Source organism: Lepidochelys kempii, chromosome 15 (assembly GCF_965140285.1).
Source record: "Lepidochelys kempii isolate rLepKem1 chromosome 15, rLepKem1.hap1, whole genome shotgun sequence".
NCBI classification, from domain to species: domain Eukaryota; kingdom Metazoa; phylum Chordata; order Testudines; family Cheloniidae; genus Lepidochelys; species Lepidochelys kempii.
The window spans coordinates 5,951,125-5,978,313 of NC_136394.1; the positions used below are offsets into that span (position 1 = coordinate 5,951,125).

Sequence of the window (27,189 nt, forward strand, 5' to 3'; positions counted from 1 at the left end):
CTCCAGATAGTGGGCGGGGCGTGCCAGGGGCGGGGCGGGGCTACGCACTAAAGAGGCGGGGCACTCCAGGGAGGGGTGGGGGGGCAGAGCTCCCTCTATTTAAACCGGCTCAGGCCGGCGCGCGGCAGTCTCCCGCATCATGGCGAGCGGTGCCCGGCTTCTGGTGGTCCGCGCCGCCTACAGCCTGCACGCTCCCCGCTGCCTCCGCTCCACCGCCGCCGCCCGCCAAGAGCAGCCGGGGGAAACGCCGCCGCCGCCTCCTCCTCCTCCTCCTCCGCCGCCGCCCGAGCGGGGCTCGGCGCGCAGCGAGCCCGGCCCGCGGGGGACGCCCCGAGTGCAGCCGCTGCCGCCCGCCGTGCACTTCGGGGACGCGCGGGAGGCGTTTCGCAGCAAGCGCAGCGCGGAGCTGGTGCGGGCTCTGGTGGTGCTGGGGCTGTGCACGGTGGAGCCGTTGGTGGCGCGGAGTCGGCAGGTGAGCGGAACCCCGGGGCGCCGTGCGCGGGGCGGGGGGTTCGGAGCAGGCTCGCCGGGGCTCGGCTGCTGTCCCGCGGGGCTGAGCTGGGGCCGTCTTGGGAGCGGTCTGGGCCCCTCAGGGCTGCTCCTGTGGCCGCACATCTCCCGGCGCTCTGCAAAGCAAGGTGTGGGCGTCCGGGCAAGGCACAAAGCCTCAATGACACCCCCCCGCGAGTCAGCTAGGGGATCCCTCGAGCCTGCCTGTGACTGATGCCTTCTGGCCTCCTTCCTCCCTTAGACGCGGGCACTGGGGTGTCTCTGGACGGGTGCTGGGAGAGGGGGTCTGGGGTCAGGTGCGGCTAGGATCTCATCTTTGGTACGTTTCAGAGTAGCAGCCGTGTTAGTCTGTATTCGCAAAAAGAAAAGGAGGACTCGTGGCACCTTAGAGACTAACCAATTTATTTGAGCATGAGCTTTGGTGAGCTACAGCTCACTTCATCGGATGTCACGGTCTCACTGTCGTCGTCGTACCCCCCCCCCCCCCCCGGGCAGCGTGTGGTCCAGTGCCTGGAGCGCGGGCCGAGACCTGGGCTCCATCCTGGTGCTGGTACGGAATGGTTCTGGGACCTCGGGAAAGATCATGTGCCCTCCCTCCTTTCCCTCCTCTGTATAAATGGGGATCGTGATTTGGACCCTCTTAGTGGCTCTAAAGTGCTGTGGAGGGGCAGAGCTCTGGTGTGACCAGCACTGGCTGGAGCCTGAGGTCAGACTAATCCAGGCCCCTGCAGCTACTGGTGCGTCTGGGTCTTGGCATTCCCAGAGCACTGTTTCTGAGAGTTAATGCAGAGTTGTTACCCCAGGTATGGCGGGGCAAGAAGGTGCCTGTGCTGGGGAAAGCTGTCTTACACGGGGAAAGCTGTCTTTGTGTCTTGCAGCTGATGAACCTCAGCCAGAAGCTGCTGGGGCAGCAGCTGTTTGAGAAGCTGATGAAGATGACCTTCTATGGGCAGTTTGTGGCTGGCGAGGACCAAGCGGCCATCAAACCCCTGATCCAACGAAATCGTGCATTTGGGGTGGGCTCGGTGCTGGACTATAGTGTGGAGGAGGATCTGACGCCAGAGGAGGCGGAGCGTAAGGAAATGGAGTAAGCATCTGAGTGCTTCTCACTACTTGTTTGCAGATTGCAGGCAATTAAAAGCAAAGCTTTAGGCAACCTGTGCTGAGGGATGTGAATAGAATCAGAGAATATCAAGGTTGGAAGGGACCTCAGGAGGTCATCTAGTCCAGCCCCCTGCTCAAAGCAGGACCAATCGGCAATTTTTGCCCCAGATCCCTAAATGCGCCCCTCAAGGATTGAACTCACAATCCTGGGTTTAACAGGCCAATGCTCAAACCACTGAGCTATCCCTCCCTGCCCTATACAACACGGCTAGTACTGCTAGACCTCCCAAAGCTTGATCAGAACTGGGACCACCTTTGGGGAGCTTTTGTGGTTCATGAGGGGAGCAAGAAAATAGAGCTTGGCTCTTCAAACCTCCTGATGTACAAAGGTATCCCAGGGAGTGCTGAGAGGGGGACAGAGCTAGTGTGTGGGGTGAGATGAACTAGGCAGCAGGTTGTGCTCCAGTCGTGGATGTAACCTAAGGGGGAACCATCTGGTGAGGATTTTCCCTTTTTTATCTGCCTCTGTTATTCCAGGGCTGCTGCTGGCACAGGAGAAGGAATGATCTGATAGTGTGAGTTAAGCTCCTTTCTTCAGGCCTTGTTGCTCAAGCAGCCTAGTTATAAAAGGGAATGGCTGGAGCTTGTTGTGTCCATGATGAGCTTTCCTAGGGAATCGAACCCATAATATGTGACGTCCAGGATTTGGCTGCTTCTGTTCTGTCTTCTGGTCCCTTTGCTTTCCTTTCCTGGCCTTGCTTCAGGCCCATGACAGCTTCATCATATCTGTTCTCCCTCAAACTTACCTTAAGGTTAAGATTTGAGCTGGTGACTTGGGAGACAGTTTCATGCTGTTACATGTTCACCATGGCCATTTCAAATCATTCGCTCATTCACACTGTAGTTTGTGCTGCATGGACGTGCTGACCTTGCCTTGCTGTTCTGGTCATGTTCTCCTCAGACTAGCCCATGTGTGAAAAGAGAACGTACAGTTCAGATTTCTAGCTTCCCAGGTGCTGACACTGCTCTGCTTTGGCACCAAAAAGCCACCCATCCACCCCTGCCTCCAAAGGATAGTGTAGTTGGAAAATGCTCAGTGGCACCCCTTCTGGGACATCATCCCTTCTGCTTGCCCTTTCTCAGAGACCGAAAGGTGGGGCGAAGCATTTATATGTTCCTTTTCCTGTGTGGAGAAAGGGCCTCTTTTCTGGGGGTCCCAATTTGAGATGTCTTCAAAGGGTCTGATTTTTAAGAAGTGCTGAACACCCACCCTCTGTAAATTTGGTCCCTAAGCTGTCTTAGGTTGGATCTCCAAAATCACTGGTCACTTGGAAATTCAGGGCCAGTGCATGTTATGCTCAGTCAGGACCTGTGTGACCTGACATCTGATCTGTACATCCTTTTCAAACCCAGAGCCGTCTGCTGTGGGATCAGAGCTGCGTTTGGCAAAGCCGGGTTGTCTCTGGCCTGTGGTGCTGAATGGAACCTACACCAATACAGCATGTGCTTTGAACCCATGTGCACATGGTCTATGTCCTTCCCTCAGGGAGGTGGGCTCAGTGCTGCTGAATCCTCAAGCCTGGCCTGGGGCGGTTTGCTGTGACCTTGGTAGTGGGCAAGGACTAGATTACTGTGGAGCACCTGCTGCAGTTGAAGGGAAATTGTCTTCTCTGCCTGCAAGTACCTGGGACAGAATGTGCCCTTTCAAACTTGCCAACGACTTGAGCTTCTTCCTGGTAATGCAATTGGTCAATAAGGCCCATCCCCTTCAATTTGATTGGCTGTCATAGAGGCAGAGCCTTTAGGTAAGCACTGGAGCTGCCAAGTTCTGTGCTGCTTCCCAGAAGGCTCAGTTTGAGTACCCCCTTCAGGCAGATCTCCTAGCTAGCCTGCCTGCCTCCGCCTGGGAGCTGGTGCGGGGATCCCTCCCCATCCTCTCGGAGGTGTCCTTGAGTTCTGCCCCAAAAGGACAATTTCTTGCAAGACTTGTGTCCCTAGATTCCTCCCAAGGTTTGTCTACGCTACAGGTTACATCCGTATAACTTGTCCCCCCTCGGTTATGAATAAGCCACCCCCCCAGCAACATAAGTTACACCGACCTAAGTGCCAGTATGGACAGCAGTATGTTGTCAAGCAGAGCCTCGGAGAGGTGGATTTATTATGCTGACTGTGTTACCTGCACGCTCTAGGGCACCCACCTTTACTTAGTTCCTAGGGATCAAGGCGTACTCTTCTGTGGGTTTGCAGGACCTTTTTACCAGTGAAAGAGCCTTACGCAGAAATTCTTAACCTCCCTCTGTTAACAATCACAGAGCAGAATACACATGCTAAGAATACAATGCTGTGCTCACCAGTCCTGGTCACGCAGGCAGACTTTACCTGTTGGCGAGGCAAGATCGGTCTCAGCTGAGTTCTTGTTGCTGCACGTCAGGGTCGTGCATAGGATTCTAGCAGCTCTGCTCTTGGGCTGTGTCTTGGAGGTGAGTTCTTCTTCCAGGTCTTTTTTTCTTTTCCTTTTTTTGCCCAGCCAGTCTCCTTCTTGGAACCCAGTTTATATAGTGAAACTGGAGTCCTGCTTAGCTATACCTTAACCCAGGGGTGGCCAACCTGAGCCTGAGAAGGAGCTAGAATTTACCAGTGTACATGGCCAAAGAGCCACAGTAATACATCAGCAGCCCCTGCATCAGCTCCCCCACCCTGCTCACAGTGCCTCCTGCCCACCGGCAGCCCCACCAATCAGCGCCTCCCTCACCCTCCCTGCACCTCCCAATCAGCTGTTTTGTGGCATGCAGGAGGCTCTTGGGGGAGGGGGAAGGAGTGAGGGCATGGCAGGCTCAGGGGAGGGGGTGGAGTGGGAGTAGGGTCTGTGGCAGAGCCAGGGGTTGAGCAGTGAACACCCCCTGGCACGTTGGAAAGTTGGCACCTGTGACTCCAGCCCCAGAGTCGGTGCCTATACAAAGAGCTGCATGTGGCTCCGGAGCCCCAGATCGGCCTCCCCTGCCTTAACCAATCATTTTACTAAAATGTTATGCAGTTCCTTGTCCAATCCTAACATATTGCAAAACAATTCTTTGTCTAATCATGCCCCACCACCTTAGTTGATTTAAATATTGCAAAATTAGTTATGCAACAGACAAAGAACCAGACAGATAAACAGGGAAGCAGGGACCATAGACAAGATAAAATAATGAAGTAGAGACTTCACAACCACAACTGCTGAAGTGATTCCTTGCCAGACAGAAGACGATCAAACAAGTTTTCTTTAGGCATCTGAAGATCTGTTTCTGTATCCGGTGGTGGTGGGTACTATTAGTGCAGGAGCCTTCTGAACAGCCTGATATTACATTGTTTTAAAGTAATTTAGAGGGAACTTGAGGATGTGACCTTTCGCTTCTTGGCTCATGGCTGCTGCTCCCCTAATGTGGCTGCAGACCTCACAACGGGAGAGCTCTCTCCCATTGGCATGGGGCATCTTCACCAGACAGATTGCAGCATCTATGTAGCTGCACCAGTGTAGGGCTTCTAGTGTAGACTAGAGGGTGCTTGTGTAAATCACTGAGTTGAAGTTGCCCTTATTTCCACTCTAAGCCCCTGTTTTCAGGCATTCAGAACTTTCTGAAACTTCATTTTTGGGTAAAAAGTGTCCCACCTTGACCATTGTAAGAATTCCTTTTTTGTAAGCTGGAGGGAAAAAATTCAGCTGCTTGAGAACAAGGATCTGCGGGTGAGGGAAGGGGAGTGCCTCGCCAGTCATTGAGACTATGCCTGCCCAGCACACGGCAGAGCTGGCTGGGGCAGAAAGCTGAACATGAGATGATTCTCACTGCCAAGGACATCTCCAGTGTTCTGGTGAAATTTAGTTTTGATTTGGTAAAGCCGTGACTTTTGACCACCAATAAGCTGGACGTACACAGTGCACTTGGCGCAGGGGTTTATGCTAAGCTGGTAATGGTTGTGCTCTCTCTGTACGTGTGGCTAAGTTGAGTGTGCAGTGAAGAGTGTGATGGCAGAGGGAGTCCTGCTCTGCCCTGGAGCCCCACAGCTAAGGAAATTGATCTGTGTTTAGCAGTTATCAGCTGGCAATCTCTGTGCCCTTGCTGCTGTGGTGCTCAGGGCTAGACCAAGGCAAATGTTGTGGAGATATTTTTCATAAAATTCCATGCTAAATTTTTATCAGTTCACTGTGCCCATTTTTGCATCCTCTGTTTTGGAAAATGGGGAAATTGGGGCCCCAGCCATTCCCATAGAAACACTATGGCATAGTCGTCTGTGTTGGAGCAACAATGAAATGCTTTCTCCCCAGAAGAGCAGCTTCAGCTTCTGCCTCTCCATGAGGCTTTCACCAAAGCAGGGTGGTCAGAATTAACCCTCCAGCCAAATCAGACCCTGATTCACCATTCCCTTGTGCACTTAGTGCATTGGGGCTGGTTGGTAGCATATCACACCCACTGCACAAGGTGCAGGGCAATGGTTGGCTGAGCCCAGAGACAGCAGAAATAGTGTCCAGCGAGTCTGGGGAACCAGTGACATCTGGAGTGTCCGTTAAACACGAGGTGGGCCTCACACAGGCGCAGCCACAGCATACTAATAGACTCATCATCCCCCCCACCCCCCTCTTGAGAACCACACAGCAATACCAATGACTGCCCATCATCCAGCTAGCTAGGAAGCTGCAGCTGTTCCTCTTGGTAGGAACCTAGTAACCCTGATTGTCACTCAGAAACTGGATGACTGTAACTAGGAGCATCAGTCTAGGCCACTTTAACTGTAGCCCATGTGTTTCATGGCAGCACCAAGGCACGTGGCACCAGAATGCCACTCCAGGTTCAAGTCACTGGCTTGGTCCTAATCTCTAAAGCCCCTGCTGGGCTGTGACCAGGCCTCCAGAACACCTGGTTTTTGCTGTAACTCCAGAGACCACCGCCCTCATCATGGCCCAAACTCCAAAGCCAGCATGATGCTCTTGGCCCTGAATCAGAGGCTCTTCCAGGGTGGTCCCAGGCTGTGGGGCACTGTGCCAAGTAGATCAAAATACACTTTAGCTCTGCCTCCTTCAGAGCTGGGCTGCCCATAGGAGTTCACAAATGGGGAAGGAATTGAACCACCGTCAGCTGAGCCCTGGGAGATGAGAGGTGCTACTATCAGGTGTGTAATTCCTCCAAACCCTACCAGACCTCCGGGCTCTGGGCTAGTCTCATCTTGTGTGCGCATGGAGCTGGCTGTTTTGGCGCAGGGTGTGTTGGTGTCCCAGCAGGCTGCTTTGCACTCTGTTAAAGGGGATGTCTTTTCTCTCCTGACAAGGTTTATTCCCGTGTTGCTCCATCCCGTAAATTGTTGTAGGCAAATATTTACGCAAGTCTGGGTTTGCTGCTGTGAATTTGCTGGCTGGGACTAACTTTCCAAAAAGGACATGGGAGCTCGTCTGTTTATTCAGTTGGGAAAAGGCTTTTCTTCTTTTTGGCTTTATTAAAATGCAAAATCCCTTCTATGAATGCACAATTCTGACCAATACTTTAAAAGCCCAGGCCAGGAACCAGAAAGCTGCACTGTATTATAATGCGAAAGGAATGCTGAGCAGGTGGGCATGTTGACACGAGTGCGCTCTCCCATATTAACAAACCAACAGGGAACTTCTTGCTGCTGTTCCAGTTTGTGTTTTACTCGGCCTGGCGCAGGGACACCAGGCGGGCCCGTTTCACTTCCTGCTTCTTAGCCTCTAGCTGCACAGTTGCTCTTGAAAACCCCAAGGGCTGGGCTACACAGTGTATAGATGTGAAAGCACATACAGTTAAGCCAGTGCAACCCCTTAGTGTGGGCACAGGGACGCCTGCGTAAAAGGTGCTTATTCTGCTAAATGTACAGCACTGAGTGCCTTGTATGGGGATCACTGCACCTGCACTACGGAGTTGCATGGCTTGAAATGTGTCAGTCTCCAAATTGGTACACAACCGGGGTAGGCTGGCCCTAGCAAAGCCTAGTGTCTGCACGTTGAAAATTCCTTGTTACTAGTGAAATTAAGAAATCCTCTTCACGGATGGAATCTGGGGCCTGCCACCACTAGCAGTACTCGTAGGAGGACTGTGCCTTGCTGTATTACATGTCCCTTGCTCTGAGCTCTGTGGCTGCTCTCTCTAGGCAATACCTCTGTTAAATGCTGTCTCCTGACTTTTCTCTTTCAGCTTTCCCTTGGGGGGGGGGGGTTAGGAGGGGCTGGTATTTGCAGCTCTCTGGGCTTGTTTGAATTTCTGGTGTTTCCTCCACTCACTGTCATGATCACATTAATGCACACCTGCAGCGGCAGGTGGGTTATTGCCTATACTGCTCTTGGTCTTAGTAGTGCCATTGGCCATTGCACAGAGAATGCAGAACGCTGAGTTCAGCAAGGGGGCCCCATGCTGCTGTGCTCGCTGCAATTGGATGTCTTTGTAGCTTGTTCATATGGAATTTCATTCTGCTTCTAAACCAACCAGGACCCATTGCTGACCCCAGGGCGCCACCAGTCCTTCCCCCAGCTTCATGCTAGACCTAGCCACTTGTTTATATGCTAATCTACGTTGCCTCTGGTTTAGAGGAGAGACTCAAATTAGCAGGAGGTAGTTTTGCATGAGGGTGGTCCCTCTCGCTGTCCCTATCAAAATCCGGCCAAATGGTGCCTTCCAGCCTTGCTGACTGCTTGTGAAAGATCGTTTGCTGCATATGAGGGGACTTGCACTTTTTTAGAAAAACCTAGTAAACTAAATACAAAAAATATTAAAATTAGGGCTGTCAAGCGATTAAAAAAATTAATTGCGATAAGTCACACTGTTAAGCAATAATAGAATACCATTTATTTAAATATTTTTGGATGTTTTCTACATTTTCAAATATATTGATTTCAATTATAACATCGAATACAAAGTGTACAGTGCTCGCTTTATATTTTTTTATTACAAATATTTGCACTGTAAAAAACAAAAGAAATAGTATATTTCAAGTCACCTAATACAAATTCTGTAGTGCAACCATTTTCTAATGAAAATTTAACTTACAAATGTAGAATTATGTACAAAACATAACTTCATTCAAAAATAAAACAATGTAAAACTTTAGACTCTACAAGTCCACTTAGTATTACTTCTTGTTCAGTCAATTGCTCAGACAAACAAGTTTGGTTACATTTACGGGAGATAATGCTGCCTGCTTCTTGTTTACAGTGTCACCTGAAAGTGAGAACAGGCGTTCACATGGCATTTTTGTAGCTCGTGTCACAAGATATTTACATGGCAGATGCACTAAAGATTCATGTCCTTTCATGCTTCCACCATCATTCTAGAGGGCATGGACACTGGGGCAACTTTGCTCTCCTCACCTATGGCAGTGTCTCCACCCCAGAGCTGGCTGCCCCGTGGGGTGGGGTAGGAATCTCCGCTAGCATTTTCCAAGGCACTGAAGGTCCCACTGATTTTCATGTGGCCAGGAGTGTGGGGGGTTTGCACATGACTGACTCCGATGGACTTAGGCCCGAAGGAGGCTTTGGAAAATATCCCCTTCCCCACCAGCAAAGTGCTCTGGCCCCGGAGGCGCGTGAGAGAAGCGCTTCTATGAATGGCCATTGCCGGAGTGAAGAACAGGGAGGATGAGGGGCTTGTGGGGATCTGGCCAAACCCCAGTGGCCTTTTGGGTACAGGGAGCTGACCCATGTGAAGCCAAGAGAGCTGGTTGTGAGGGGGTTGGACTGTAGTCTCACCATCTGCTTCCTTCCTCTAGGTCCTGTACCTCTGCATCTGAGAAGGAGATGGGGGGTGAGTGATGCAACCGCTCCTCACACAGCCTAGTTGGATGCTAATCTATTGAGACTCTGGCCCAGACCATCCTCCCCAACATGCTCCAGGGCTCTGGCCCTCACCCTTGCCTGGGGCATGATGGCCAATTGTACCTTGATATGTTCGTAAACTGTGAAAACCCAGGCATAGACTGTGTTTAAAGCGCTCCGGGGGAGCCTCGGCTCGTGGGGGTCTCAGATTGCTACGGAGCTACGGTCTGTCAGCTGCTGAGTTCTCACATAGGTATTAAGACTGGAACATCTAATCTGCGTTTGTGCATAGCACAGGCCAGGGAATCCCACCCCATGAGTCCTGCCTCCAGCCCATTGGCTTGTGGCTGAGCTAGAGCAGATCTTCTAGAAGGACCTCGATCCAATGAAAATCTAGCCCTGGGACTTTCTCCTAGGGCCTGAGAGATCCCCAGAGGCTTGGGCTGATGGGAATGGTAAGAGTAAGGGGGTTTGTTCCAGGGACATGTGGCTGTTTGCGATCTCCCCCGCTCTGCCGTGTCTGCAGCACGCTCCCCCTACCTGTCCCCAGGTGCTGCCCAGAGAGAGAAGCAGTACCGTGCGCATCGGGAGTTTGGGGATCGCCGGGACAAGGTCATCAGTGCCCGCACCTACTTCTATGCAGACGAAACAAAGTGTGACCAGCACATGGACACGTTCCTGCGCTGTATCGAGGCCTCAGGTAGGTGCCCTGCATGTACCACCCCCAGAGTGCCCCGTGTCTGCTGTTCCTGACTGTCCCTCTGGGAGCACCTGGCAGTGTGCCCCTCCCCCAACAGGCTGCATAGTCACCCCTGGGCCATGGCTCTCCAGGTGCTCTCCTGCTGCAACTGTCAGCGCTGTGTGGCTTGCTGCAGAGGCCAGGGGCTGCTGCAGTCTCTGGAGGGTATCCAGCAGGGGCGAAGGACAGATCTGCCAGCTCAGATTGGCTTTCTCAATTCCTCCCCCTCTCCAGATTCCCCTGAACTGCTTTCCTTTACTTGCCCTGGAGTTATGGATGCTGCAGTCACCTCAGCTCTCTCCTGCTTTGTTTAGGTAGCAGCTCCGAGGACAGCTTTTCGGCCATTAAGCTGACGGCTTTAGGAAGGCCTCAGTTCCTGGTGAGTGACTTTTGGTGCCAGGGCTCACACGATGGCAGAGGGAGAGGCAGGGAGGAGGGGTGCTCAGGCTGAGACAGGCTCTGGAAGTTACTTGGAGACTGTTCCAGGTGGCAGGAGCTGCAGAGGAGGTGGCTCTGGCGTGTGAAAGGACGGCAGCCCCTAATGCTGGATGAGGGCTTTGGGACCAAATCTGCCTCACTACTCTCCTCGCAGGCAGCACCCCGCCACTTGGGCTCAGTTCAGCGAGCTGGGTGCCAAGCAGGATGGTCCCTCCTGTTGGGTCCATGCCAGGCACATGCTTATGGATTGTGTCTGTCAGTGATGCTCAGTAGACTCCCTGGGGAGACCAGTGTCCTGATCAGGGCAGCAGCTTGGGCCGTAGTCCATTCCTAGAGAGTCAGAGCTCCTATCTGATGTAGAAGGGCCTGAGCTTGCCTCTTGCTTTGAGGATGGAGATCTGGCTAAATGCTGGGCTATCTCACTGGGACCCCTGCCTAGTGTCAGCGTTAGGGGCCTTGATCTTTACTAGGAGGGGCCTGGGGTAGTGGGAGGTGCCAGCACTGTCCTGTTTGGGGCCCAGCAGGGCCAGTCCTGCTTACTTGGCGTGGCAGAGTGCCCAGCTGGGTGGATAATGCCCCTAGGGTACAATCACGGCGGTGGGTCTTAGCCATCCCCACTGGGGAGAGGAGGGGGAGCTCACCCTGCAGTCTGCTCCCCCAGCTGCAGTTCTCGGAGGTGCTGATGAAGTGGAGGAGGTTCTTTCACCAGATGGCAGCAGAGCAGGGCAAGGCCGGGCTGGCTGTGGTGGAGACTAAGCTGGAGGTGAAGAAGTTGCAGGTGAGCTGGGCGCAGCGCTCCCAAAGGAGCTGTCTTCCCCACTCTGCCCCATGGGCATCTGTGCTGCTCATGCCCTGGCTGCATCACCCTCCTGGGGCACTGCACCCCCACATTTCTCTGGGGGTTGTGAAATGCTTTGGGGCGTTGGGTTAAAGCACTGGGGAGGACTGAGTTGCTAGAGAGAATTCTTTCCCAGGTGTCTGGCTGGTGGGTCTTGCCCATGTGCTCAGGGTCTAACTGATCACCATATTTGGGGATCGAAGGAATTTTCCCTGAGGTCAGATTGGCAGAGACCCTGCGGTTTTTTGCCTTCTCCTGCAGCATGGGCATGGGTCATCTGTTGGCTTGAACTTGTGCAAATGCTGGATTGTTTGTAACTTGAAGTCTTTAGACCCTGATTTGCAGACTTCAGTCACTCAGCCGGCAGTGAGGGGTCTATTACAGGAGTGGGTGGGGGAGGTTCTTTGCCCTGCAACGTGCAGGACCTCAGACTCTATGTTCAGGATGGTCCCTTCTGGCCTTAAAGTCCGAGTCTGGGAGGAGCATTGTTCTGGTTCCATGCTCAGTGAGCGGAAGAGCATGATGCAGCAGTCAGTATAATCCGCGCCCTATTGCTCCCTATCCAAGCAGGCTCATTTCTGTGCATTTCCCCCAGTCCTTCCCCTGGGCTGCGGTTGCACTGTAATCCCCATTCCCCTTCATCGGTCCCAGTGCACTGTAAATCTTTTGAGATTTATTGTTGCCCCTTCGAGGCAGAGCAATGCGGGGAGCCCCTCTTGGCCGGTACCTGTGAGGTCTGTCCCAGGTGCTGGTGCATGTGCCTGCATAGCTCCTGCAGTAGCCCTCTTGCAGCCATGAGGCTAGTGCTCCCTTCTCTCCCAGGAACTGCTCAGCAGCAAGGGAGAACCCCCTGGGAAGCTCCGAGTGGCTGTTTGGTACCACTGAGCCCACGGGAGCTGTCTGCATCTCAGCCACCTGGCGTTGTGGTGGGCAGGGACTGGCACAGTCCAACCCCAGCCATCGTCTCGAAGCAGGGTCATGGCTCAGGGCAGAGTCCAGGCCTGCAGTGCGAAGGCAGCGGGCTGCTGCTCACTGCAGTGTTTGGGGACAGCAGGTGGCAGCAGGGACTCTGACCTGCTCCTTTCTCATTGCAGGAGACCCTGGCAAACCTTGGGATTGTGACCAAGGCAGAGAGCCAGCACTGGTTCACGGGCAAGGACCTGGGCATGTCTGGGTGAGCTCCCTGCTGGGCCACAGCCAGCCTGACCCTCTGGCCTTCCTGGAACATGCTGCAGAGTGGGGGGGTGCTACAGAAAGGAGCATGTGGAGGGGTCCCAAAGGCTTCCATTTCAGCCAGTGTGTGTACTGTCAGAGGGACTGGGGTAGGAGGTGGAGAGGGCAGCTTCCCAATTCTAGAGCAATGGCTCAGGGCAGGGGTCCTGGGAGAGGCTGCCTTTCTCAGAGGCCAGGGAGCTGCACTGGGAAGGGGTAAAAACTGGTGGTGGCCATGTTTGTTGTGGGCATTTTGAGGGGCGTGTTAGTTCTCGGAGCCATAGCTGGCTCGGGTGGAAAAGTTTGACTGGGTAAGTACCCAGAGTTGCCATGCTGATCCTGCTGCTCTGCCAGGCCCCTGGTGACCAAGGAAAATCCCAGTGCTGGGATCTACACCCAGGGAGCTCTGCTGAAATCCTCCCCAGTTGGGTCAGGACAGGCAGCAGTGGGCTCTGGGTCACTGATCCATCCCAACTAGTGAGGAAGTTGCCAGTGCACCCCTTGGGGAGTTTGCTTGGAGCTGGCGCTAACGAGAGTCTTTCTGGCTGCAGCACCGTGGACTTGCTGGACTGGAACAGCCTGATTGACAGCCGAACAAAACTCTCCAAGCTGCTGCTCATCCCAAACATGAAGGTGGGTGAGTGGCACTATTTTGGCCCAGGGAGAGGCCCCAAGGGAATCCTCCTGAGCAGTAGAGCTCACCCCAGGTAATGGCACGGAACACTGCAGCTGGAGAGTTTCCTTGGTACCATACCTTCCAATGTTTTAGAACTGACTGGCTAAAACTTCCAAGTAACCGGGATCAGCCAGTCACATGGGAGGTGCTTCCTGTCAGGTACTTCATCCTGATACTCGTCTGATCCCTTGATTGCATCCCATTGCTTCTACGTACACCATGCACCATAAAGAATTCTCTCCCCTTGGGGTCTGCACCCTTCAGCCCTGGGTTACCCTCTTTCTTGAACTGGATGTGGGAGATGATTGGTCAGATGCACATGGTGGAGCTCCTTTAACACGAGTGTATGCAAGTGAACTCCCAGGCTAAGCAGAGCCCTGTGTGGGAGCAGGTCGGGGGGAGGGGTGGCTAGAATCCATCTGCCCTGGGTGGGGAAGACTCCAGGGTCCTGGCTGAGGCATTCCTGCCTCTTGGGGATCCAGCGCCAGCAGTTCAGAGCTGTAGCAGCGCTGCAGTACCCCCTCGTGGCTGGGCTGGGAGCTGGGCCCTGCGGGTGTCGGCAGCCGAGCTGTGCTCTAATCTGCTCTTTCCAGACGACAGGGTGGGGTGGGGAGGGGAGACCAGCCTGGGCATCCGCCTCAACCCCACCTCTGCACAGCCCAGTGCTGCTGTGCTGGCCTGAGCAGAGAAATGGGTTGGACTCTGACCAGGCTGTCTCAGCCAGGCCTGTCAGTGGAGCCGTTCCCCTAGCATGGAACTAGGGCAAGTTCTGGGTTAGGGGTGCAAGCATTCTCCTCTCTCAAACAGCTTCTTCGGGGGGCTCCTCAGATAGAAGGGCTCCATCCTGCTTCCCAGGCCCTGCCGGGCCAGCAGCTGCCATTACCCCAGTCACCTAACCCTCTACACCAGGGATTCACAAACTGGGTGTCACACTCAAAGGCTTGCTTTGTGAAAGCGGTCACCAATACAAAAGTTTGAGAGCCACTGCTCTACGCCCCTTCTGTAACATCTGGGGAGCAGCAGCTCTGGCTCCCAGTCTAAGGTGGCTGGTGCACAGGGTTGGTGAATGGGGCTGGGGGGATGCCCCTTAGAATCTGGAGCATGCTGGTACTCCTACTCCTTGGAACCTGATCCCAGCTTGGGCCCCCCCTGCACTTTGATGCAGAGAGTTCAGCACACAGTGCTTGTCCCACATGCCTGCGTCCCACGTGTGTAAATGGGGAGGGAGTGAATAGCTGCATGGGCTCTCAGGGTTAGCGCTTGTCCAGAGGCCTTGTGCCATGTCCTGCTCTGCACCTTGGGTGAGGGAGGGAAGGATTATGGTCTGTAATGTCCAAGCTGTGGCCGCAGGGGCATAGCACTGAGGCTGTCTGGTGCTTCTCCTTTCAGACCGGCCAGTTGGAGCCCCTGCTCTCGCGCTTCACCGAAGAGGAAGACCTGCAGATGAAGCGAATGTTGCAGAGGATGGACATCCTGGCCACGGTTAGGAGCGGCCCTGCCTGGACTGTCATGGGGGTCTTGGTGGGAAGTTTCCAAGCCGGGGTGAGGTAGAGTGGGCCCTGACCTCAGGGTGAGGGAGATGGACCTGCTCACCCATGACCCAGCATGGCCTCGGTACCAGAAGCGTTTTGGGTGAGCCCCAGATTGTAAGCCCTGCTCTCTGTGGCCTGTACGCTGCTGTGCTAGGGTCACAGGGCTCTTCCAGCAGGTGTTCCCTGGAGGCATTGGCGTGCAGGGGTGAATGCTGCCATCTGCAGGACCCCTGCAGTACTACATAGCAGTGGGCTCAGCATTGGCCCTGCAGACTCCACCTGGACAGAACCTAGTCACTGCTTGTGGCCTGACCTGAGGAGTGTCCTTCCCCTTGCAGAGAGCCCTGGAGCTGGGAGTGAGGCTGATGGTGGACGCTGAGCAGACTTACTTCCAGCCAGCCATCAGCCGGCTCACCCTGGAGATGCAGCGCAAGTTCAACATGGAGAAGGCAGTCATATTTAACACCTTCCAGTGCTACCTGAAGGTGAGAGTCTGGCCAGTGCCACCTGCGGGCAGGGGATCTAGGGCCCAGCCGTGTGCGGGGTGCAGCCTGCATGCCTGAAGGGCCCCGGGTGCAGTGGTGACGGTAGTGCTCCAAGCAGTGGTGGCAGGCACTGGGATGGAGATAGGTCATGCTGCAGGAGGGGATGCTTCAGTGCCAGTTTGTGCAAGCAGCCCTGTCTCAGGGCAGAGCTACTCCAGGAGCAGGCTTGGAGCCTTGCTCCCCAGACAGCATTTCAGTGGATGTCACCGCTCTGTCTTTCCACTGCAGGAGGCATACGACAATGTGACGATGGATATGGAGCTCTCTCACCGTGAGGGCTGGCACTTTGGAGCCAAGCTGGTCAGAGGCGCATACATGGAGCAAGAGCAGGCTCGAGCTGCCCAAGTCGGCTACGAGGATCTCCTCAACCCTACGTATGAAGAGACCAGCAAGATGTACAAGAGGTAGGAGGGCCCGAGCTGGGATGCCGGGGTGAGGAGGTGGTGCCCTGGGCACTTCCCTGGGCCCACGTGTGATCTGTCCTGCAGGTGCCTGGACTACGTTCTCAAGGAGATCAAGTACAGCCGGAAAGTCAGTATGATGGTGGCATCGCACAACGAGGACACAGTGAAGTTCGTCCTTCACAGGTAGGGCACTGATGTGGCAGCGTGGCAAGAGCCGTGGGTGCCAGGCCTCGAATAGCAGTGGGAGACGGTGCTGCAGCAGAGCAGCTGTGTGGGAGCCTAGCGTGGGGCTAGCAGGGGCTGCTGCAAGAAGGGATTGAGAGGTGGCAGCAGAACTGTGTGGGTGACGTTTGCACAGCATCTGACTGCACTAGGAACGGTGGCTGGCCATAGCTGGGGAAAGAGGCTGGAAGGGAGGGGGCCTGTGCATGGTCTGGAATTGAATTAATGTACCTTCCTGTTTCATTAGGAGAATAGCCCCAGGGCTGCAATTGAATTGGGGCCCTTGGGGGTCTGGCAAATAGGAGATCAGACACTGGCAGAAGCCACTTTCAGGAAGGGACTTGCTTGCTCTGTGGTGACCTTTCTGGCCTGCAGGTGTAAATGTGTTCGCTCACACCAGTGCTGAATACCAGACTCCTGGGTTCTTGTATCACTGGGCGTATGAAGGCTAGCGGCCAGACAAAGATATGCTGTGGCTGTAAACTGTTCGATACAGCACTGTGTGCTGGGCAAGGGCATGCAGTGATTCCAGGGAAGAGCTGTGCCCGGCACTTTGAGGGGATGGGCACTAGTTACCCAACTCTGCTGTGCTTCTCTTGCAGTCTACTTTTTTACTCTATGGGAAGTTAATTTAGGCCTGTGGGCAATAGATCTCTGAAAAAGGAGCAGGATTCTCATGGTCCCTCCAGCTCACTGTCAGTCCTTCTAGTGTAGTGTTTCCTGCTGGGCATCTCCTGGTGTGACTCTGGTGATTCCATTACAGAATGGCAGAGCTTGGCATTCATCCCTCTGAGAAAAAGGTGTACTTTGGGCAGCTGCTGGGCATGTGTGACCAGATCACCTTCCCTCTGGGTAAGTGTCTGGTGTATTCCTCTGGGCGCCCAAGATGGGGAAGGGGTTGCTGTGCTGCGTTCAGTCAGAGTAGAGATCCATCTGGCTGATCTTTTTTTAAAAAAAAAAAGCCTTGAACAAGATCTTTCATGCGTGATTACTAGAGACGAGTCATGAGGTAGGAGACTAGGTGTTATCATGGATCAGAAACTGGTTGAGAGGACAAAACAGGAGGAATACATCGCTTTTGTCATGGCCAAAAGTTAAAGAGCAGGTGCCAGAAGGCTGCGTGTAAGGAGCAGGGTTTAGTGATCTGGGAAAGGGACGAGTAGTGAAGTGATGCAATTGGCAGAGGATGTAACTTAGGTTAGTCAGTCCAACATGGGCACGGCAGCACTTCTGAGGGGCCTAGCCAGGCAAGAGGGCAGCTCAATACTGAGCAATGCAGGAGAGGACACAATTAATAGCTTGTGCACAACCTTGCCACATTGTAACTGTGTGAACTCAGGACAGGGACCGGCACGTGTGTCCAGCTTACTGAAGATCTGCTCACTGCATGGTTGTGGTCAAGTCAAACAAACAAGATGTTAAGGTACATAAGAAACAGGACTGACAATATAATCATAATGCTATTCTACAAATCAGTGGTTGGTGCACATCTGGATCCTGTGTACTGTACCTTTCACCCTATCTCAAAGGATGTTGCACAATTAGAGGGGGCACAGAGACAAGTGACAATGACCAGAGGCAGGAAAAGCTCTTGGATGAAGAGATGGAGAAGACCAGCACTGGTCTCCTTTGAAAGGAGATACATAAGCCATATGATAGAAGTATATAAAATGGCTGATCTGGAAGGGAGATCATGTGCTTGTCCTCTGTCTTAGCACAAGAGCAAGGAACATCCAATGACATTGGAAGGTGAAAAAGTCAAAGAATAGAAAAATGTTTTCATTCTAGGTGTAACGAGACTGTGGAACTCACTGCCAAGTGTATTATTAAGGCAGAGAACTAGCCACATTCAAAGGCTATTGGACACTTCTATGGGTAACAAATAGCTCAAGGAGTTAAATGCAATTTAAAAAGCTCAAGAAAAGACATCAATCCTCCTGCTTCTGGGTTGGAGCCCACTAACTACTGGAGGTCAGAAGGGGACTCCCCTGGGGCAGGTGACTATCCCATCACTACCTATTGTGAGATGTCTTGCACCTTGCCCTGAAGCAGGATACTGGCCTAGTGGGCCATAGTGCTGACCCAGTCTGGCAATACCTGTGTGCACACAGGCCTGGCTGCAGGAGCTCTGATGCACCTTCACGGTGGACCCGCTGGCTGCTCTTAGTCACTAAGGCTTGTGGGACAACTGGAAGAGCTGAGTCAAGAGGTTTCTTCTCCTTGGCCTGTGTAAGTAGCCATGGCATCAGATCCCATCCTCCACAGAAGTCTCCCCGCATATTCTGCTGACACATGCATGTTGGCACTTGCCAGCATTCCTCTGCTATGCCTAGAGGGAAGGGGTAGAAACATGTGCATGATGCTGTGGCTACTGTGGAACTAAATTGACATGGGAATGTCTTGTGGGTGGAGTTGTGGTGTGGTCTGGCTATGGCACTGTGCAGAGCTGCCCAGCGCTGCCCCACCCTTGCTTTAGTGACTTGTAGGACATCGCTGTTCTAGCTGCCTGGGCTGGCGTGAATGAGGAGTGCTGAGGCACCCAGTAACTGTTCACATGCCTGTCACTAGCGCAGTGGTGGTGCTGGGCTGTTACTCCTCACCCCGCTAGAGTCTCAGCAGTTTCCTTGGCAAGCTGAGGGTGGCTTGGCCTCTCCAGTCTCCTTCAGCCAAGTCACTGGCCCGCTGGCTGGAAAAGATCATGTTTATGTCATAACTTGGGTATTCTTGGTTGAGTGCTTCTTGAATTGGCCCAACCCTCCCTGCTTCTGGGGTTTCCCACCGTTTCCTCCTGTGACACCAGCCACTTCTCTCTCTCTCTCTCTCTTCCCCAAGCTCAGGGGAATTCCCAGTTCTCCCCCACCCCTACCTTTTTCAAGGGGATCCTTTTTTTAAGGGGATCTTATGTGCCTCATACTGCTGAATGTTTGACATGTTCTCTATGGCTCATCTTCCTCAGCTCTGCTTCATGGGAGAGTCACTTAGGTTCAGATTGGAGTCTGAACCTTTCTCTCTTGAGTCATAGAATCATAGAATAATAGAGTTGGAAGGGACCTCTGGAGGCCATCTAGTCCAACCCCCTGCCCAGAGCAGGACCAATCCCAACTAAATCATCCCAGCCAGGGCTTTGTCAAGCCTGACCTTAAAAACTTCTAAGGAAGGAGATTCCTCCACCTCCCTAGGTAACGCATTCCAATGTGTCACCACCCTCCTAGTGAAAAAGTTTTTCCTAATATCCAACCTAAATCTCCCCCACTGCAACTTGAGACCATTAGTCCTTGTCCTGTCATCTGCTATCACTGAGAATAGTCTAGATCCATCCTCTTTGGAACCCCCTTTCAGGTAGTTGAAAGCAACTATCAAATCCCCCCTCATTCTTCTCTTCCGCAGACTAAACAATCCCAGTTCCCTCAACCTCTCCTCATAAGCCATGTGTTCCAGACCCCTAATCATTTTTGTTGCCCTTTGCTGGACTCTCTCCAATTTCTCCACATCCTTCTTGTAGTGTGGGGCCCAAAACTGGACACAGTACTCCAGATGAGGCCTCACCAATGTTGAATAGAGGGGAACGATCACGTCCCTCGATCTGCTGGCAATGTCCCTACTTATACACCCCAAAATGCCATTGGCCTTCTTGGCAACAAGGGCACACTGTTGACTCATATCCAGCTTCTCGTCCACTGTAACCCCATGGCCCTTCTCTGCAGAACTGCTGCCTAGCCATTCGGTCCCTAGTCTGTAGCAGTGCATGGGATTCTTCCGTCCTAAGTGCAGGACTCTGCACTTGTCCTTGTTGAACCTCATCAGATTTCTTTTGGCCCAATCCTCCAATTTGTCTAGGTCCCTCTGTATCCTATCCCTACCCTCCAGCGTATCTACCACTCCTCTCAGCTTAGTGTCATCCACAAACTTGCTGAGGGTGCAATCCACACCATCCTCCAGATCATTAATGAAAATATTGAACAAAACTGGCCCCAGGACCGATCCTTGGGGCACTCCACTAGATACCGGCTGCCAACTAGACATGGAGCCATTGATCACTGCCCGTTGAGTCCCTTTGTTGGTATCTTCTAAGCATTTCCAGAATTGTTCTTCCGCCCCTGTGGCACCTTGGGGCTGCTCTTGCTCCTCACTACACCCTGTCTTGAGGTCTCTGCAGATCTCTACTTGAAGCATGAAAGGGTTCAATGTGCTGCTGTCACCACTGTAGTAAACGTGGTGGGGTGTAACAAAGGAATGAGAAGAAATGGTGTTAGCAGATTATGTAGGGTGACTTTTTTTTTCTGTTGGGCTGGGAAAGTGCTGCCTTGAGGCCAGGGTGCAAATTCCTTTGCTTGAGAGGTTAAAATGAGTGCTCTTTGCCCTGAGTAACTTTCCAGAGGCCACAGAGGTGGTCTGGAATTGCACCTGGAAAATGCTTCTAAAGTCTTGCTCTGGGAGGCCAAATCCTGAGCTGGTGTGAACTGGTATCTCAGCAGTCGATAGAGTGGGATTGATTTGCACTAGCAGAGATTCCTGCCCACTGTATCCTGTAAGTTACCTTGATTTCTCTCCTCAGGGCAAGCAGGTTATCCAGTCTACAAATACGTTCCCTACGGCCCTGTGAACGAAGTGTTGCCGTACCTGTCCAGAAGGGCTCTGGAAAACAGGGGCTTTATGAAGAGAGCCAAACGCGAGAGGGAGCTCCTCTGGAGTGAGTTGAAGAGAAGACTGATCACTGGCAGCCTTTTCTGTAATCCAAGCCACTAACCTGTCCTGCCTTGGGCTGGGATATAGAAGTAGAACCGCTGTCATGCGGCAGCAAATATCCCAGACTGGCAGACCTAGTGGCTTTTTAATAGAACTGCTGCTGTTTTTCTCCAAGTACCCTTCTCCACCAATCTCAGTCCTCTGCAAAGACACTCTCTAGTGCATTAATATCTGACCTGCACCAGTGACCCTCTAGTAAACATCTCTGCTGCAGGCCCATGTCACTGCCCCTGCTGTGGGATGGTTCAGCAGCCGCTGTTTCCTTAAGTTAAATGCAGTTAAATGTTGTCCTAGGACACCATTGCCTTTCTGGGATTTAATAGGACTGCAGAATGGCCCCTAGTTAAAGGCAGGGCTCTGGGAGAGAGCAGCCATAGGTGTAAAACAGTGGGAGACTCTATCATGTCCCTGCAAGTCATAGCCACCTGCTTGTGACTCCATCCAACTTCCTGGTGCTGTCATGATCACATTCCTGGCTCCTAGGAGGATGGATGGCATGCCCCAGGGGTCAAAGGTTAAGTCATCGGAAAGCAGTTGTAGCTTGGCACCCCCACTAGCTCTCCAGGGTGGGGTGAAGATGGTGAGAACCGGGTGTTCATACTGTAGTGGGAGGTTCCATCCAGGCAGCTCTGGGGCCTGCACATTGCTAGGGGTTACTTAAATCTTGAATTGTGTCCTCACGTGGCGGGTGTCCCTGGTTTACAGATAGGGAAACTGAGGCACAGAATGATTGTGTCTGGTCTGAGGTCACATGGGAAGGAAGTCTAGTAGAGCCAGGAATGATTCTCACGCTGGTGCCTTTCACACCCTTTCCTGCCCCACCTCCATGCCCTCACCAGCCAAAGCCTGTAGCCCTGACACTTGATGCTGGTCACTAGAGCCCAGGGCCTGCCTAGCTGATGGAGTGTGTAGGGTGGGGGGAGATTGGTGAGAAACAGTAGCAGAGCATGCCAGTGGGGTAATGCCTCTCAAAGCTGCTGCTCAACCTATCTGTGAACAGAGTCTGGGGGCCAGCACGGCTGGTCTCTGATGCACAGACTGCACACAGCCAGCCTCTGGCAGCTCTTCCCTTGTCCTGCAGCTGAAGGAGGAAGGGTGGGGTGCCAACTGCAACACAAGGGGAAGCACCTGTGCTGGGAATGAGGTTAAATTGGACGGGGGGGTTCAGGGAGGGGAGGGGGAATGTGCTGCTTTAGAACAGAACTGTGTTTTTTATAAGTGGCCCAGCTGTCTGCACCGCTGGGTTTTCTTGGATTTGTAGCTGGCTGCGGTGACACCCTGGGTTTGAAAAAAGAACTGTGCATGTATTAAATCTACCAATGTTCCCAGACCAGCATCAGTGCTGTTTGTCAGGCCTGTGAGCCTGGGCTTCAGGGGAGAAGGACCTACCCCTCAGCAGTCCTGGCTTGGGCTAGCACGGTCATGTTAAATGAGTACTGTTGAGTACCTCTTAGCAATCTGCTCTGAGCCTTCATCCTCAGCCCCAAAGCAGGTAGCAAAAAGGGCAGGGAATAAAATGCAGGCTGCTTTTGGAGGAGGGAAAAATTCGGGAGCCAGGGTCTTGTGCGACTCCAAGGGTAGGTGGAAGGGCCCTAAACTTTCAAACTACTGTCCTGCCTCTTCTGGAAGAACTAGCACAGAGTGTCCTTTAAAATGACTTGGTAGCTGCTGAGCCTATTGCCACTGTTTGCACCTGCTCCTGGGGCCCAAAGCTGATCCCACAAATGCAGAAGGGGGGGGTCCTGCCTTCCCTGCTGCAGGCCAGGGGTCTAAGGCGTGCCTGTGAAGACATAGAGGTATCTGCCTCTTACAGTTCCCTCCTCCCCCGGTCAGTCCGCTAACTGAAGTGCTGCCAAGCAGGGTATGAAACAAAGTAATGTGGAAATGGTTTCCTGGCTCATAAAGCTTCCCCTTCAGGAGAGGGAGGAGTCCTAAAACAGCTTTCTTTCATTAGAAGACCAGGAATGTGCCCAGCTGCCTTTGGCACTGCACAAGGGAAAGGAGAAAGCAGCCCTTAGTTCTCATTCTTGATTCTCCTGCTGCAGGATTTGAGTAGTGCCCCTGCCTGAAAGGTGTTCAGGGGATTAGCGCTGCTGCAGCCCCTAGGAGTGCTACCCTCCTTCGTTCCCCTCTGGGTTCCTAGAGGCTGTATGGGTGGTGGCCACCCTAGACGGTGGGAGGCTGTGCCTCCCTAAACAGCCAGGCGTGGCTCTGAGCATGCTCTTCCCCCAGACCCCTTCCTGCTCTGCTGCTTGTCCTGTGCGGTGGCCCCAGCTCAGGCTGGGGCCATGCCTCCCAGGGCTGTGGCGGCTGCAGCCGCACTGCCCACCCTCCTGGGGCTGTGGGTACTAACCTGGGGCAGGGGCCTGCCTCCACAGTGGGGGACTATGGGCTCTGATGTGGAAGGGGTGGGGCTGGGAGCTAGCCTCCCCCCAGCCCATGGTTCTTGCGCTGCCCATGACAGACTCCTTGCTGCTAATGCAGCTCCTGCTCCTCCTCCCCTCAGCACACAAGTCTTCAAGCAAAGTCCTTGGGAGAGGGCTTACTCCCCCTGTTGCTCACACGAAAACCACCACACGCTGAAGATAAGGGCCCTACTTACATCATTACCATTGTGTTCACCACTGTCACGACCTCACCCACAAATTGCTGTCTAGTGTGGCTGACTCAGGATGTTAACAGTATTGTAGCCATGTCAGTCCCAGGGCATTGGGGGTGGAGTGGGGTTAATACCTTTCATTGGACCAACTTCTGTTAATGAGAGGCACAAGAGTGAAAGCTTGTGTCTAGGGGTGTTAGTGAGAGTCTCATGGTCTGTGATGAATTCAGTGAAACACCAGCTCCTGGAATCATATGAATATGGGAGAATCTCAGCTGACCTTTAAAACAAGGGTCAGTTTCTAGCCCTCCTCCATGGGGAGAAAAGCTGGAATGTGGCTCCTAGAGGCTGGGATGGAAACACCAGAAGGTCAACGTATAGAACCTGACATTTTTAAAGTCGCAGGATTTTGAAGGGCCTGATTTGTGATTCATGATTGGAAGCCTTAGGGTTCACAATAGAGTATCAGCAAGTGTTGCACAAAGTTCCTGCTGGAGTAGAGAGGGGCAAATAAAAATTTGGTGAAAAGTAAATGTGCTCCAAAAAGTTCATGGGGAGGAGCACTGCACCTACTCACTAATCAGGGTCAAATTCAGCCAGTAGTTTCACCTGGAATGTGTTTGGAAAAGTCACGGTTGGGTTTGGTTGGACATTTTTTTAAATGACCAGTTTTGACATTCAATTGTGAATTGACATTTTCCGAACAATGTTTTGCCATGACATTTTTGAAATGAAATGTCGATTTAAATCTGTGTTTTGTTTAAAAGTGTTGATTTGACTCCCCGGTCAGTGTTTCATGTGACCTGAAACTGGGTTTTTTTAGGTTTTCGTTTTGGGGTGGAAAAACTGAAGCAATGGGGTTTTTTTTGTTTTGGCCACCTAACTGAACCATCAACTATTGCCCTGCTCTGTCCGTGAGTGTATTCCCTGTAAACCCAGCCCCTGGGCATGTGCTTCCTAATTTACCAGGGGGCTCAGCCAGAACTCAAACACTTCCAGATGTAGCCCTCCCCCTAATCCACAGCCAGCCACAAACATCCTAAACTGCTCCACCCTGAGCACTTCTCCGGCCCCTCCCTCACTAACCCCACAAACTGCTGACACCCCTCCCCCCCAAATCCTTCCCCTAATCCACTGCCCCTGGGGTCTTCACCGCAATTTCCTCCTGAACTCTCTGCCCCTCCACTCAAGTGCTCCCCCTTCTTCTTGGAGTAGCGACCCCATGGGTGCTGCACTTCAGGTGTGCATCTGCATGTGCCCCTCAAGCCCTTATCGGAGAGTTCTAGCTACTGGTGCCCATTCAGCCCACACGTGCCCCCTAAGCCTCTTTGTGGCAGACATAGAGGCTATATACAGGTGCATAGGCAAACCGCCCTCAGTTTCTTCCCTACCACCTCAGCCCAGGACAGAACCCTGGTGTGTCCGCCTAGAGTGCTCAGCCTTCTCTGTTTGCTGTGGCCGTTAGTTTAGAGTGGTTGCTAGTTGGAGGTAAGAGGACTGTTCTTTCCCTTGGGACCCTTGTCTTCTGGAGGACTCTTCCTCTGGTACCGGTGGGCCCATAAAGGCCTGGGGCTCCAAGGAGAGGCAGCACAGCTGATATTGCTCCTGTGCCCTCCACCACTAAGGAGGGTAAGCACAAGGTACCACTGAGCTCGGTCCCATCAGCACTGAAGCGTCCTGCTCAGCCATGGGTGCTGTGACACACCAGTCATAGTTACCAATGCAAGCTCAGCTGGGGGTGCCTGGACCCTCTGTACCAAGCAAGCATTGGTGTTTGACACTCACAAAGCCTGTAGTATGCTCATTACTGGCACTGGCAGCTCCAGCCACAGCAGCCTCAGGTATGGTGTCAGTACCAGGGTCCTGTCCAGTACCACAGAAGTTCTGATACTCGAGGGATTGCTCAGTGTTGGATGAACCAGAGTCCCTGTTGTTGTCAGGTACTGAGCATCTCGTGGTACCAAGATCTCGGTCTCTGAGTGGCTGCTCCCTGGCAAAGGTTTCTCCTCTGTCCTCAGTGGCTGCTCCCCCATGGGAAGATTTTGAGGAAAAAGAAGAGGATTCTGTTTGAGGTTCTCCTACCTAGCCCTGTAGGAACCTGCCCTTGCACAGTGAGGACTCTGTGGCTCATCAAGCATGGTGGAATCAGCCCTGTATGCAACTTCTGCTCCCTTATAGACCCCCACAATGACCATATTGGGACCCGTGGGCTGCTTATCTGCAACAATCCAGTAAACTACTGGTACTGTCCTTTAGGGAGACCGGGGTTCCACATCCTCCCTCTACCCTTCCAAGGCAGGAGATGTTGGAGGGCAGATGAGGAAGTCACCCCTGAAACTCCCATTTTGTTGTTGCCGCTGGATGAGGCACTCAAGCTTCCCCCTCTTTCCATCGATGAAAATTTCAGGTCCTCATTAGAAGGGTAGCGAGTGCCCTACAGATCCCTCTGGAGGATGTCAAAGACTAGCAGCACAGGCTGCTTGATATTTTGCACTTAGCAACACCCTCCAGAGTGGCACTACCTGTCAATGAGGCTCTCCTGGATCCAGCTCAGACAGCATGACAGAGGCCATGCCACCAACATGCAAAAGGGCAACAAGTAGTAGTATGTGCCCTTAAGGACTCAGACTTTGTTTTCCCATCAGCAACCTAACTGCCACATGATGGATGCTGTGAATGAGCAGGATAGGCAGTATTTTTCAAGGGCTACCCTGTGACAAGGATCAGACTTTCATGCAAAGAGATCCAGTCTTTCCTTACTCGTCCCCAATATTGAAGGTAATATTGAGGTGGCCATGGCCAAAAAAACTTAACTAATTACAAGAAGTTTACAGCCTTTATTAAACATCTGCCATGTGACTGTAGGGAACCATTCCAGTCTATTGTTGCAGCGGGTCAACTGTTGACCAGACCAGCTCTCCAAGCATCCTTAGCTGTTGTGGATACGGCTGCCAGATCTATCTCCACGGTGATAGTTATGCACAGGGAGTCATGACTCCAACTTTCAGGATTTCCAATAGAAGTTCAAAACACAATAGGTGACCTCCCCTTTGATGGACATAAACTCTTCTCAGAGACCACAAATGGCTCCTTGCTCACGCTTAAGGACACCAGGGCTACCCTACATTAGTTGAGTGTTTATAGGCCTACAAGCAAGAACCATTTCAGTAGGTTCCAGACTGCCCAAAAATCATGCCCTGCTCAGTTCTCAAGGCACCAAAGACCCAGGGAACTCCACAGAAACAGACAGATTTCAGAGGAAGAGGGCCACCCTCTGCAACCACCAAGGTGTCATCTAAACAGCAGCTTTGGTGGGTTGAATGAAGGTTCAACTCCTTCCATTCCTCTGATTTTACAGTTACACCCTCACTCCCTTTGGGGACCATGTTGTCCATTTTCACCAGGCCTGGGAGCGGATCACCATAGACCAATGATGGTCATAACATCAGGCAACACCACCCAGTTTTTGCCACTCCCTTTCACACCCATTCCCTGTCCCTCTTCAGGGACCCTCTCATGGTCTTCTACTAAGGCAAGAGGTGGACTCTCTCCAGCTAGGAGCAATAGAGCCAGTCCCTTCCCCTCACAGGGGTAGCGGGGGGGGGGGGGGGTCTATTCATAATATTTCCTAGTACTGAAAAAGGACAGAGATTGGAGGCTACTCTTAGATCTAAGACAGTTGGACAAATTTGTGAAGCCTGAAAAGACCAGGATGGTGACTCTTAACAATCATAATTCCTGCTCTAGAGGAAGGGGATTGGTTTTCATCCCTTTACCTACAAGAAACCTCTTTCCATATAGCCAAACATCCATCACATAGGAAATATTCACT

At 52.7% G+C, this 27,189-nt stretch overlaps 1 protein-coding gene across 6 annotated transcripts; it reads left to right on the forward strand.

Annotated features, from left to right (window-relative positions):
- Positions 1-101: 101 nt before the first annotated feature.
- On the forward strand, positions 102-22,086 carry PRODH (proline dehydrogenase 1). 6 transcript variants are annotated; one of them, XM_073313047.2, is made up of 14 exons: positions 102-472; positions 1,389-1,597; positions 9,361-9,395; positions 9,957-10,106; positions 10,460-10,524; positions 11,245-11,361; positions 12,516-12,595; positions 13,185-13,266; positions 14,699-14,791; positions 15,180-15,326; positions 15,615-15,790; positions 15,875-15,973; positions 16,776-16,864; positions 20,568-22,086. In XM_073313047.2, the coding sequence occupies exons 1-14, from the start codon at positions 140-142 to the stop codon at positions 20,756-20,758; spliced, it is 1,866 nt and encodes a 621-aa protein (XP_073169148.2). In that variant the 5' UTR covers positions 102-139; the 3' UTR covers positions 20,759-22,086. The 6 variants fall into 6 exon arrangements, with proteins under 6 accessions (XP_073169148.2, XP_073169150.2, XP_073169147.2 ...); XM_073313046.2 differs by having other exon boundaries at positions 106-472; positions 9,933-10,106; XM_073313051.2 differs by having other exon boundaries at positions 393-472; positions 1,370-1,597; positions 9,933-10,106.
- The last annotated feature ends 5,103 nt before the right edge of the window (positions 22,087-27,189 follow it).

Bases quoted from the DNA above. Each gene is read 5' to 3' on its own strand.
- PRODH (XM_073313046.2), top strand. From the start codon at position 140: ATGGCGAGCGGTGCCCGGCTTCTGGTGGTCCGCGCCGCCTACAGCCTG. The intron at 9,396-9,932 runs GTGAGTGATGCA...CCGTGTCTGCAG, and splicing joins ATCTGAGAAGGAGATGGGGG to CACGCTCCCCCTACCTGTCC. The intron at 15,791-15,874 runs GTAGGAGGGCCC...TCTGTCCTGCAG, and splicing joins ACCAGCAAGATGTACAAGAG to GTGCCTGGACTACGTTCTCA.